Source organism: Ranitomeya imitator, chromosome 2, assembly GCF_032444005.1.
Source record: "Ranitomeya imitator isolate aRanImi1 chromosome 2, aRanImi1.pri, whole genome shotgun sequence".
NCBI lineage: Eukaryota > Metazoa > Chordata > Amphibia > Anura > Dendrobatidae > Ranitomeya > Ranitomeya imitator.
Window position 1 is genome coordinate 25,933,377 of NC_091283.1, and position 13,708 is coordinate 25,947,084.

Sequence of the window (13,708 nt, forward strand, 5' to 3'; positions counted from 1 at the left end):
CACCAAGTCCCCAACACGAAGTCGAGGACCCACGCGGCGACGGCGATTAGCAAACTGCTGAGCCTTCTCCTGGGACAACTTCAAATTGTCCACCACATGACTCCAAATCCGATGCAACCCATCCACCACCATGTCCACTCCAGGACAATCAGAAGGCTCCACCTGACCAGAGGAAAAACGAGGATGAAACCCCGAATTACAAATGAAAGGAGAAACCAAGGTAGCAGAACTAGCCTGATTATTAAGGGCAAACTCGGCCAGCGGCAAAAAGGTAACCCAGTCATCCTGATCAGCAGAAACAAAACACCTTAAATAAGTTTCCAAGGTCTGATTAGTTCGCTCCGTCTGGCCATTCGTCTGAGGATGGAATGCAGACGAAAAGGACAAATCAATGCCCATCTTAGCACAGAACGTCCGCCAAAATCTGGACACAAACTGGGATCCCCTGTCAGAAACGATGTTCTCCGGAATCCCATGCAAACGAACCACGTTCTGGAAAAACAGAGGGACCAACTCAGAGGAGGAAGGCAACTTAGGCAAGGGTACAAGATGAACCATTTTAGAAAAGCGGTCACACACAACCCAGATGACAGACATTTTTTGAGAGACAGGGAGATCCGAAATAAAGTCCATGGAAATGTGCGTCCAAGGCCTCTTCGGGATAGGCAAAGGTGACAACAATCCACTGGCTCAAGAACAGCAAGGCTTAGCCCGAGCACAAACCTCACAAGACTGCACAAAAGAACGCACATCCCTCGACAAGGAAGGCCACCAAAAAGACCTGGCCACCAAGTCTCTAGTACCAAATATTCCAGGATGACCTGCCAACGCAGAAGAATGGACCTCGGAGATGACTCTACTGGTCCAACTATCCGGAACAAACAGTCTCTCAGGCGGACAACGATTAGGTTTACCCGCCTGAAACTCCTGCAAAGCACGTCGCAAGTCTGGGAAGACGGCCGACAAAATCACCCCATCCCTAAGGATACCAGTGGGCTCAGAATTTCCAGGGGAGTCAGGCACAAAACTCCTAGAAAGAGCATCCGCCTTCACATTCTTTGAACCTGGCAGGTATGAAACCACAAAATTGAAACGAGAGAAAAACAGTGACCAACGAGCCTGTCTAGGATTCAGACGCCTGGCAGACTCAAGGTAAATCAGATTTTTGTGATCAGTCAAGACCACCACACGATGTCTAGCACCCTCCAGCCAATGACGCCACTCCTCAAATGCCCACTTCATGGCCAAAAGTTCCCGATTACCCACATCATAATTCCGCTCAGCGGGCGAAAATTTTCTAGAAAAGAACGCACATGGCTTCATCACCAAGCAATCGGAGCTTCTCTGTGACAAAACCGCCCCCGCTCCAATCTCGGAAGCATCAACCTCAACTTGGAAAGGAAGCGAAACATCAGGCTGACGCAACACAGGAGCAGAAGAAAACCGGCGTTTAAGTTCCTGAAAGGCCTCCACAGCCGCAGGAGACCAATCAGCAACATCAGCACCCTTCTTAGTCAAATCCGTCAAAGGCTTAACAACACTAAATGAGAATGCTTGGTCTGGGGGAAAATGTGTGTAAATGGGTTAGTAACTGGCTTAGTGATAGAAAGCAGAGGGTGGTTATAAATGGTATAGTCTCTAACTGGGTCGCTGTGACCAGTGGGGTACCGCAGGGGTCGGTATTGGGACCTGTTCTCTTCAACATATTCATTAATGATCTGGTAGAAGGTTTACACAGTAAAATATCGATATTTGCAGATGATACAAAACTATGTAAAGCAGTTACTACAAGAGAAGATAGTATTCTGCTACAGATGGATCTGGATAAGTTGGAAACTTGGGCTGAAAGGTGGCAGATGAGGTTTAACAATGATAAATGTAAGGTTATACACATGGGAAGAAGGAATCAATGTCACCATTACACACTGAATGGGAAACCACTGGGTAAATCTGACAGGGAGAAGGACTTGGGGATCCTAGTTAATGATAAACTTACCTGGAGCAGCCAGTGCCAGGCAGCAGCTGCCAAGGCAAACAGGATCATGGGGTGCATTAAAAGAGGTCTGGATACACATGATGAGAGCATTATACTGCCTCTGTACAAATCCCTAGTTAGACCGCACATGGAGTACTGTGTCCAGTTTTGGGCACCGGTGCTCAGGAAGGATATAATGGAACTAGAGAGAGTACAAAGGAGGGCAACAAAATTAATAAAGGGGATGGGAGAACTACAATACCCAGATAGATTAGCGAAATTAGGATTATTTAGTCTAGAAAAAAGACGACTGAGGGGCGATCTAATAACCATGTATAAGTATATAAGGGGACAATACAAATATCTCGCTGAGGATCTGTTTATACCAAGGAAGGTGACGGGCACAAGGGGGCATTCTTTGCGTCTGGAGGAGAGAAGGTTTTTCCACCAACATAGAAGAGGATTCTTTACTGTTAGAGCAGTGAGAATCTGGAATTGCTTGCCTGAGGAGGTGGTGATGGCGAACTCAGTCGGGGGGTTCAAGAGAGGCCTGGATGTCTTCCTGGAGCAGAACAATATTGTATCATACAATTAGGTTCTGTAGAAGGACGTAGATCTGGGGATTTATTATGATGGAATATAGGCTGAACTGGATGGACAAATGTCTTACTAACTATGTTACTATGTTACTAGAAAAATTAGTTATAAAACGACGATAGAAATTAGCAAAGCCCAAGAACTTCTGCAGACTCTTAAGAGATGCAGGCTGCGTCCAGTCACAAATAGCCCGAACCTTGACGGGATCCATCTCAATAGTAGAAGGGGAAAAAATATACCCCAAGAAAGAAATCTTCTGGACTCCAAAGAGACACTTTGAGCCCTTTACAAACAAGGAATTAGCCCGCAGGACCTGAAACACCTTCCTGACCTGCTGAACATGAGACTCCCAGTCATCAGAAAAAACCAAAATATCATCCAATTACACAATCATAAATTTATCCAGATATTCACGGAAAATATCGTGCATAAAGGACTGGAAGACTGAAGGAGCATTAGAAAGTACGAAAGGCATTACCAAATACTCAAAATGGTCCTCAGGCGTATTAAATGCGGTTTTCCACTCATCACCTTGCTTTATTCGTATAAGATTATACGCACCCCGAAGATCAATCTTAGTGAACCATTTAGCCCCCTTAATGCGAGCAAACAAATCAGTCAACAAAGGCAAAGGATACTGATATTTTACGGTAATCTTATTCAAAAGACGATAATCTATACAAGGCCTCAAGGACCCATCTTTTTTGGCCACGAAAAAAAAACCTGCTCCCAAAGGGGACGAAGATGGACGGATATGTCCCTTTTCCAAGGACTCCTTAACATAATCCCGCATAGCAGTATGCTCTGGCACTGACAGATTAAACAAACGACCTTTAGGAAATTTACTACCAGGAATTAAATCTATAGCACAATCGCAATCCCTGTGAGGAGGAAGCGAACTGAGCTTAGGCTCCTCAAAAACATCCCGATAATCAGACAAAAATACAGGAACCTCAGAAGGAGTAGATGAAGCGATAGAAATTGGAGGTGCATCATCATGAACCCCCTGACATCCCCAGCTTAACACAGACATTGTTTTCCAGTCAAGGACTGGATTATGAGTTTGTAACCATGGCAGACCAAGTACTAGAACATCATGTAAATTATACAATACCAGGAAGCGAATCACCTCCTGATGAACGGGAGTCATACGCATGGTCACTTGTGTCCAGTACTGAGGTTTATTCATAGCTAAAGGTGTAGAGTCAATTCCCTTCAAAGGAATAGGGACTTCCAGAGGCTCAAGACTAAACCCACATCGCTTGGCAAATGACCAATCCATAAGACTCAGGGCAGCGCCTGAATCTACATAGGCATCGACGGAAATGGATGATAATGAGCAAATCAGAGTCACAGACAGAATGAACTTAGACTGTAACGTACTAATGGCAACAGACTTATCAACCTTTTTTGTGCGTTTAGAGCATGCTGATATAACATGAGCTGAATCACCACAAAAAAAGCACAACCCATTTTTCCGCCTATAGTTTTGCCGTTCACTTCTAGACTGAACTCTATCACATTGCATTGTCTCAAGTGCCTGTTCAGAAGACACCGCCAAATGGTGCACAGGTTTGCGCTCCCGTAAACGCCGATCAATCTGAATAGCCATAGTCATAGACTCATTCAGACCCGTAGGCGCAGGGAACCCCATCATAACATCTTTAATGGCCTCAGAAAGGCCATCTCTGAACTTTGCAGCCAGGGCGCACTCATTCCACTGAGTAAGCACTGACCATTTCCGAAATTTTTGACAATATATTTCTGCTTCATCTTGCCCCTGAGAGAGAGCTAATAAAGCTTTTTCAGCCTGAATCTCCTGGTTAGGTTCCTCATAGAGCAAACCCAATGCCAGAAAAAATGCATCCACATTAAGCAACGCAGGATCCCCTGGTGCCAATGCAAATGCCCAATTTTGAGGGTCACCCCGCAGGAAAGATATAATAATCTTAACCTGCTGAGCAGGGTCTCCAGAAGAGCGAGATTTCAAAGAAAGGAACAGCTTGCAATTGTTCCTAAAATTCAGAAAACTAGATCTATCTCCAGCAAAGAACTCTGGAATAGGAATTCTAGGTTCAGACATAGGGGCATGTACAACAAAATCTTGTATATTTTGAACCTTAGCAGCAAGATTATTCAAGCTGGAAGCTAAACTCTGGACGTCCATGATAAACAGCTAAGGTCAGAGCCATTCAAGGATTAAGAGGAGGAAAAAAAAAAATCAGCCAGGCTGCAATTAAGGCTAGGCAGCAACCTCAGAGGAGAGAAAAAAAAAAAAAAAAAAACTTCCTCAGACTACTTTTCCTCCTACTTCAGCCCAAACATTTTGGGCCGGCTATACTGTCATGATTCCAATGGCAGGGAATCACAAAAGGACAAGCACCAACGAGCTCTAGGGTGATGGAACCTGAGCTGACCGTGACCCTAAACCTGAACACACAAATAACAATAGCCGGGGAACGTGCCTACGTTGATCCTAGACGTCTCGCACCAGCCGAAGATCTAACTTCCCCTATTAGAAGAAACACAGACCTCTCTTGCCTCCAGAGAAATACCCCACAGAAATAGCAGCCCCCCACATATAATGACGGTGAAATGAGAGGAAGGCACATACACAGTATGAAAACAGATTCAGCAAAATGAGGCCCGCTAAAACTAGATAGCAGAGGATACAAAAGTAAACTGCGCGGTCAGCAAAAAACCCTTCAAAAACCCATCCTGCAATTACTTGAACTCATGTTCCAACTCATGGAACATGAGGAGCAATTACAGCCCACTAGAGCAACCAGCAGCAAAGAAACAATTATATGCAAGCTGGACAAGACAAAAATAAAGCAAAACGTGGAACAAGAAAATCAAAAACTTAGCTTGTCCTGAAGATTACTGAAGCCAGAAGCTGAGGTAACAAAACACTCTGATAACCTTGATAGCCGGCGAGGAAATGACAAGAAAGCCCGGTTAAATAGGAAACTCCCAAATCCTAATAGAACAGGTGGACACCAGAGACAGCAGAACACAAATCACCCAGTACCATCAGTAACCACCAGAGGGAGCCCAAAAACAGAACTCACAACAGAGTACCCCACGTGTTATGAAAGGCAATTCAGTACCACAATGGACATGGAGGTCAGAGCACATACAGTGATATGACAATAACCCAAAATAATAGAACGAGCTCTGAGACGTGGGAACTCTGCAGACCGCAATCCCTAATCCTCTCCAAACACAACTAGAGGCAGCCGTGGATTGCGCCTAACGCTACCTATGCAACTCGGCACAGCCTGAGAAACTAACTAGCCTGAGGATAGAAAAAATAAGCCTACCTTGCCTCAGAGAAATACCCCAAAGGAAAAGGCAGCCCCCCACATATAATGACTGTGAGTAAGATGAAAAGACAAACGTAGGGATGAAATAGATTCAGCAAAGTGAGGCTCGATATTCTAGACAGAACGAGGATATGAAAGATAACTTTGCGGTCTACACAAAACACTAAAGAAAACCACGCAAAGGGGCAAAAAGACCCTCCGTACCGAACTAACGGCACGGAGGTACACCCTTTGCGTCCCAGAGCTTCCAGCAAAACAAATAGACAAGCTGGACAGAAAAAATAGCAACAAATAGCAAAGAAGCACTTAGCTATGCAGAGCAGCAGGCCACAGGAATGATCCAGAGAAACACAAGTCCAACACTGGAACATTGACAGGAAGCATGAATCAAAGCATTAGGTGGGGTTAAGTAGAGAAGCACCTAACGACCTCACCAGATCACCTGAAAGAGGAAACTCAGAAGCAGCAGTACCAGTTTCCTCCACAAACGGAAGCTCCCAGAGAGAATCAGCCGAAGTACCACTTGTGACCACAGGAGGGAGCTCTGCTACAGAATTCACAACAGTACCCCCCCCTTGAGGAGGGGTCACCGAACCCTCACCAGAGCCCCCAGGCCGACCAGGATGAGCCACATGAAAGGCACGAACAAGATCGGGAGCATGGACATCAGAGGCAAAAACCCAGGAATTATCCTCCTGAGCATAACCCTTCCATTTAACCAGATACTGGAGTTTCCGTCTTGAAACACGAGAATCCAAAATCTTCTCCACAATATACTCCAATTCCCCCTCCACCAAAACCGGGGCAGGAGGGTCAACAGATGGAACCATAGGTGCCACGTATCTCCACAACAATGACCTATGGAAGACGTTATGTATGAAAAAAGAATCTGGGAGGGTCAGACGAAAAGACACAGGATTAATAACCTCAGAAATCCTATAAGGACCAATGAAACGAGGTTTAAACTTCGGAGAGGAAACCTTCATAGGAATATGACGAGAAGATAACCAAACCAGATCCCCAACACGAAGTCGGGGACCCACACGGCGTCTGCGATTAGCGAAACGTTGAGCCTTCTCCTGGGACAAGGTCAAATTGTCCACTACATGAGTCCAAATCTGCTGCAACCTGTCCACCACAGTATCCACACCAGGGCAGTCCGAAGACTCAACCTGTCCTGAAGAGAAACGAGGATGGAACCCAGAATTGCAGAAAAATGGCGAAACCAAGGTAGCCGAGCTGGCCCGATTATTAAGGGCGAACTCAGCCAAAGGCAAAAAGGACACCCAGTCATCCTGATCAGCAGAAACAAAGCATCTCAGATAGGTTTCCAAGGTCTGATTGGTTCGTTCGGTCTGGCCATTAGTCTGAGGATGAAAAGCCGAGGAAAAAGACAAGTCAATGCCCATCCTACCACAAAAGGCTCGCCAAAACCTCGAAACAAACTGGGAACCTCTGTCAGAAACGATATTCTCTGGAATGCCATGCAAACGAACCACATGCTGGAAGAACAATGGCACCAAATCAGAGGAGGAAGGCAACTTGGACAAGGGTACCAGATGGACCATCTTAGAAAAGCGATCACAGACCACCCAAATGACTGACATCTTTTGAGAGACGGGAAGATCTGAAATAAAATTCATAGAGATATGTGTCCAAGGTCTCTTCGGGACCGGCAAGGGCAAAAGCAACCCACTGGCACGAGAACAGCAGGGCTTAGCCCGAGCACAAATCCCACAGGACTGCACAAAAGAACGCACATCCCGCGACAGAGACGGCCACCAAAAGGATCTAGCCACTAACTCTCTGGTACCAAAGATTCCAGGATGACCAGCCAACACCGAACAATGAACCTCAGAGATCACTTTATTTGTCCACCTATCCGGGACAAACAGTTTCTCCGCTGGACAACGATCAGGTTTATTAGCCTGAAATTTTTGCAGCACCCGCCGCAAATCAGGGGAGATGGCAGACACAATTACTCCTTCCTTGAGGATACCCGCCGGCTCAGATAAACCCGGAGAGTCGGCCACAAAACTCCTAGACAGAGCATCCGCCTTCACATTTTTAGAGCCCGGAAGGTACGAAATCACAAAGTCAAAACGGGTGAAAAACAGCGACCAACGAGCCTGTCTAGGATTCAAACGCTTAGCAGACTCGAGATAAGTCAGGTTCTTATGATCAGTCAATACCACCACGCGATGCTTAGCTCCCTCAAGCCAATGATGCCACTCCTCGAATGCCCACTTCATGGCCAGCAACTCTCGGTTGCCCACATCATAATTCCGCTCAGCAGGCGAAAACTTCCTGGAAAAAAAAGCGCATGGTTTCATCACTGAACAATCAGAACCTCTCTGCGACAAAACAGCCCCTGCTCTAATCTCAGAAGCATCAACCTCGACCTGGAACGGAAGAGAAACATCAGGTTGACACAACACAGGGGCAGAAGAAAAACGACGCTTCAACTCTTGAAAAGCTTCCACAGCAGCAGAAGACCAATTGACCAAATCAGCACCCTTCTTGGTCAAATCGGTCAATGGTTTGGCAATACTAGAAAAATTGCAGATGAAGCGACGATAAAAATTAGCAAAGCCCAGGAACTTTTGCAGACTTTTCAGAGATGTCGGCTGAGTCCAATCATGGATGGCTTGGACCTTAACAGGATCCATCTCGATAGTAGAAGGGGAAAAGATGAACCCCAAAAATGAAACCTTCTGCACACCAAAGAGACACTTTGATCCCTTCACAAACAAAGAATTAGCACGCAGGACCTGAAAAACCGTTCTGACCTGCTTCACATGAGACTCCCAATCATCCGAGAAGATCAAAATGTCATCCAAGTACACAATCAGGAATTTATCCAGGTACTCTCGGAAGATGTCATGCATAAAGGACTGAAACACTGATGGAGCATTGGCAAGTCCGAACGGCATCACGAGATACAGATCCAGAGAAACACAAGTCCAACACTGGAACATTGACAGGAAGCATGAATCAAAGCATTAGGTGGGGTTAAGTAGAGAAGCACCTAACGACCTCACCAGATCACCTGAGGGAGGAAACTCAGAAGCAGCAGTACCAGTTTCCTCCACAAACGGAAGCTCCCAGAGAGAATCAGCCGAACTACCACTTGTGACCACAGGAGGGAGCTCTGCCACAGAATTCACAACACCCACGGCCCTGGCGGGCGACTCATCTTGGCGTCACAAACAGGATGGACTGACCCAGCAAATCGGATCATGTGCGCCTAAAACACTGTGCCTAACTGTTTTGTGCTGAGAGACTGTGTATCGTAAAATACCGCCAAAATTGCCGCCAAAATCGCCGCCATTACGGCACCATGTGGCATGCAGGAGAAGTGGGGCGAGTTGACATGGGCGTTGCATGGAAAAACGGCGCGAAAGTAAAAGCCGCCCCTCACAGATACTACTATGTCCAAAAGATATGCCCTTCAACAAAAGAGATCCGCCTCCTAGTCTGGGATGGAGGGGGAAGGAGCAGTGACTGCCCAGAACAGGAAGACACTGAGACAGACCTGGTTGGCAAGATGGCGAGCGGAGGTCACCCAGAGAAGGGGAAGAAAACCCGCAGGACCTCTAGCAAATGGGATGCGGAGGAAGCCCCGCCATCATTCATGAACCCAGATGTTCTCGACGCGGAGGTCAAAGAATTGTGTTGTCAGCTCCGAAGCTCGTGGTATCCTGCATCCGCTAGAGTACAAGAACAGCAGTGTCGCCAGCTCCCGGATACCTAACATGCAGAGGAGGAGACTGACACCGGCACCACAACAGAGGCAGGTAAGACCACCGACCCTGCCCTGGTCACCAAGGACACCATCCTGCTAGTGGCCATAGACTCTCCCCCGCCACCACCACCCGGCCGGGTGTGTAGCCGCTTAGAGTGGGAACGGCCCTGGGAGACCTTAAATGCCTCTGACGTCCCGCTGCAGCCTACCAAAAAGACCGTTGACATCCAAGGGGAGTGGGTGACCTTCTGTTGAACCCATACCAGCACCGACCTGATCGGGTTCCCAGGGGATGCCCAAGCAGAAGGAGAGCAGGTGGAGGTCACCAGTCGGAAGGAGTACTGCTGGCAGCAGGCGCTTCAGCAGAGACAGGAGGAGAGGAAGCAGGATCTCAAATGCCAGGCTGCTAGGGAGAAGGACCTACGAGCCAAAGCCCGGGTCAGGAAGGAGACCTGTGAGAACAGAGGTCCGCGGAGACAGGGCACAGTGGTCACATTCCGCATAAAAGCTGGATGGGGCTTCATAAAAGAACCAGATCTGTATCCAGAAGTCTTCGTAACCAGGCGGGAATGTGGAGGCCCACTTAATGGAGGGACACCCGGACAGGGACCTCTATCCTGGAGACTGTGTCACCTACACAAGACATTGAGGAGACAAAGGGTGGTACGCTCTCCATGTTCATAAATGTGAATCTAAGGTCATAAAACCGCCATCTCGGGGCCTGGAGACATGGCCGCCAGCGTCTCCATACTACCCATCGTCGTCCCCACCTGGCCAGGTGACCCCTGCACCGGTCACCATGTGCACAAAGGCCACACAGAAAACTATTGGACGAACCTCAGTGGGCACCCAGACGCCTATTCAGAGCGTGGACTCCTTCTATGTACTGCGTGGGGATCACCAAAATCCACAGGTGTTACCATGGAAACTACCACAGCCCAAGTAAAATACAACCAACTTGAAAATGACGGTAAATAGTTAACTTAACTCTTTTGCTGTTACAAAAAGTTTATTGAACCTGACCAGGGTTTTCTACTTAAAGGGGTCCCACGTTAAAATGGATCCTCTGTTGCAGAGTTCATCCATTTAAAGACACTCGAGTCATGGACAGTGAATGGCTCAAAAACTTTCACTTGTAAATAGTTTGCACTTTCTTAAAGGTGCTTCCTACTGGTTTTACAAAGAAGCTTTTAAAGAGACCGTCTAATATTGCTTTGAAAGTTGTTTTGTTTTCCAGAGACCTGAAGAAAAACCCATTTGGTGCCGCAGGATTCCAGGTCTGGATACACGCCTTGTAGCCCGCCCAAGAACCAACGTTGGGAGTTAATGACGGGTCCCTCGCATCGTTACTGCTGTTCTAAAGTTTTGATTGACTTGAATCCTATTTACTACGTGACTCCCCATGTATATATAATTGGTAGTCTGTAGGAAAGGTTAGGAAAGTTCCTGACAGCTGTCTGAGGAGGATAGAGGGTTTACGGAGCTGTGCATGCTCCCAGAGCTGCAGCTCCCGGAAAGAGACATTTAGAAAGCAGAATTGAGCATGCAGGAGTGGAAGCACAGGAGAGGATACCAGAGGGGGACAGCCCCGAGCAGGCTGCCTCCTTCTGAGGTGCAGAAATCTGGTAGCCGGAACACTGAGGTTGTAAGGACCTCCACGCCTTACATCAGAGACCGGCAGGACAGCTAATTGCACGTTACCTGTCCGCACCTACACCCAGGAGGCACGGTTACACTGTGTACATACATTACATTACTGATCCTGAGTTACATCCGGTATTATACTCCAGAGCTGCACTCACTATTCTGCTGGTGCAGTCACTGTGTACATACATTACATTACTGATCCTAAGTTACATCCTGTATTATACCCCAGAGCTGCGCTCACTATTCTGCTGGTGCAGTCCCTGTGTACATACATTTCATTACTGATTTTGAGTTACATCCTGTATTATACTCCAGAGCTGCACTCACTATTCTGCTGGTGCAGTCACTGTGTACATACATTACATTACTGATCCTGAGTTACATCCTGTATTATACCCCAGAGCTGCGCTCACTATTCTGCTGGTGCAGTCACTGTGTACATACATTAGATTACTGATCCTAAGTTACATTCTGTATGATACTCCAGAGCTGCACTCACTATTCTGCTGGTGCAGTCACTGTGTACATACATTACATTACTGATCCTGAGTTACATCCTGTGTTATACTCCAGAGCTACACTCACTATTCTGCTGGTGCAGTCACTGTGTACATACATTACATTACTGATCCTGAGTTACATCCTGTGTTATAGTCCAGAGCTGAACACACTATTCTGCTTGTTGCTTTTGGTAACATACAGTATCCGCTCCTGTAATGCAGGCGGTCAGTTGGGTTATTCCACATGAGATACCTGTACAGATCCCAGTGTACAGACACTCATCCAATAGTACTTGTTAGGATGGATATTTTCACTCTGGAGCCTGTAGAATGTGATTTAAGCTCTGCAGTATAATGCAGCTCATATTGGTTCATTGTTCAGGTGTTTTTTTTTTTTTAGAAAAAAGTAAATTGCTCATAAAACACATTTCACTTTCTAGAGCAGGGGTGTCAAACTGCATTCCTCGAGGGCTGCAAACAGGTCATGTTTTCAGGATTTCCTTGTACTGCACAGGTGATAATTTAATCACTTACACAGATAATGAGTTGGTGATTAAATTATCACCTGTGCAGTACAAGGAAATCCTGAAAACATGACCTGTTTGCAGCCCTTGAGGAATGCAGTTTGACACCCCTATTCTAAAGGCTCTGCTGTAGGTTGGCCGTGATGTCCGTCACTTGGCCGCTGCTGAACTTTGTTCTGGCCAAGACCACATGGCCACCCAACAGCATCGTCATTAGTCTCTTTATATCCTTTATTTGAAGTATCTGAACTGTTACCACTGGTGACCGTGGATTTTGTGTGGCTGTACGTGGAGACTACCCCAATGTACAGAAGGGCTTCTCCACGGTCCGTCCACCCATCGCACAATTTTGCGAGGAACCTCGGCTCTCACCTGTATAATTGATTTCACCTGGAGTTGCACGAATGGAGGAATTACGAAAGCAGAGCAGATCTGGAGAAGATGGAGACCATGAGTTTGTTAATGTTCCACAACATGGAGGGACAAGCTTCTTTAATTAATACAACACTTACAGATAATATTTAATTACAGTCTATAAAATACTAGAGAAAGTTATAGAATTGTTTGTGGGTTTTAGAAGAAATCAACTTTGCTTTACACCAGCTAACTGGCATTGGGCACCACAGAGGAACCAATTGTGAAAAATCCACCATAAATGTTCCCCAACAACAGTCGTCTCCCAATATATGTCGACCGCCAATGATTATAGCATTATTCATGTGATAGATACCGTGATGTTGCTGGTCACATTCTTTTTTGGATTCGTTGGCGGCGCGGAGATTATGTACCATATCGTTCACTGTTGTGTTCAGGATGTGGCTCAACACCTGCCGGGGGCCAATGGGGAGGGTGATCAGAGCCAAGTAGCTCACATCTATGCTTCCTTTCCTATCACAAAGAGAAAAAAATGATGATGTTCTTTCCTTCATATACAGCGCCACACCAGTCCACAGGTTGCATGTGGTATTGCACCTCAGGTACATTCACTTCAATGAAACTGAACTGCGATACCAAATACAACCTATGGATGAAAAAAATTTTTTAAAAATCAAAAGAAATTTATTTTCTTTTTTTTACATACGGAATAGCATGAAAGTTTTTATTACTAATTTCCCAGATAATGGAGCCAAAAATAATCAAAAAAATCATATGTATCCAAAAATTGTACAAATAAAAACTTCAGCTCGAAAACTCAAGCCCTCAGACAGTCTATCGATGGAAAAGTGAGAAAATTGTGGGTCTCAGATTATGGAGACACAAACTAAATTTCGCAAAAAAAAAAAAAAAAAATTGAGAAGAAATAAAATATAAATGAAAAAATTAAATTCAGCATCATTTTTACCAAAAAGTCAAATTATTGGTGGAATTCAAAACTCCAACTCGTCTCGTAAAAA

At 45.9% G+C, this 13,708-nt stretch overlaps 1 protein-coding gene across 1 annotated transcript in view; it reads right to left on the reverse strand.

Annotated features, from left to right (window-relative positions):
* Positions 1–13,708, reverse strand: part of LOC138666181 (fap1 adhesin-like) — a 55,891-nt gene that overhangs the window by 6,699 nt on the left and 35,484 nt on the right. Inside the window, exons 6-7 of the mRNA XM_069754421.1 lie at positions 13,045–13,202; positions 12,687–12,746 (exon numbers count right to left, since the gene is read on the reverse strand). Coding sequence (XP_069610522.1) covers positions 12,687–12,746; positions 13,045–13,202 — 218 coding nt within the window. The remainder of the gene's footprint in view (positions 1–12,686; positions 12,747–13,044; positions 13,203–13,708) is intronic.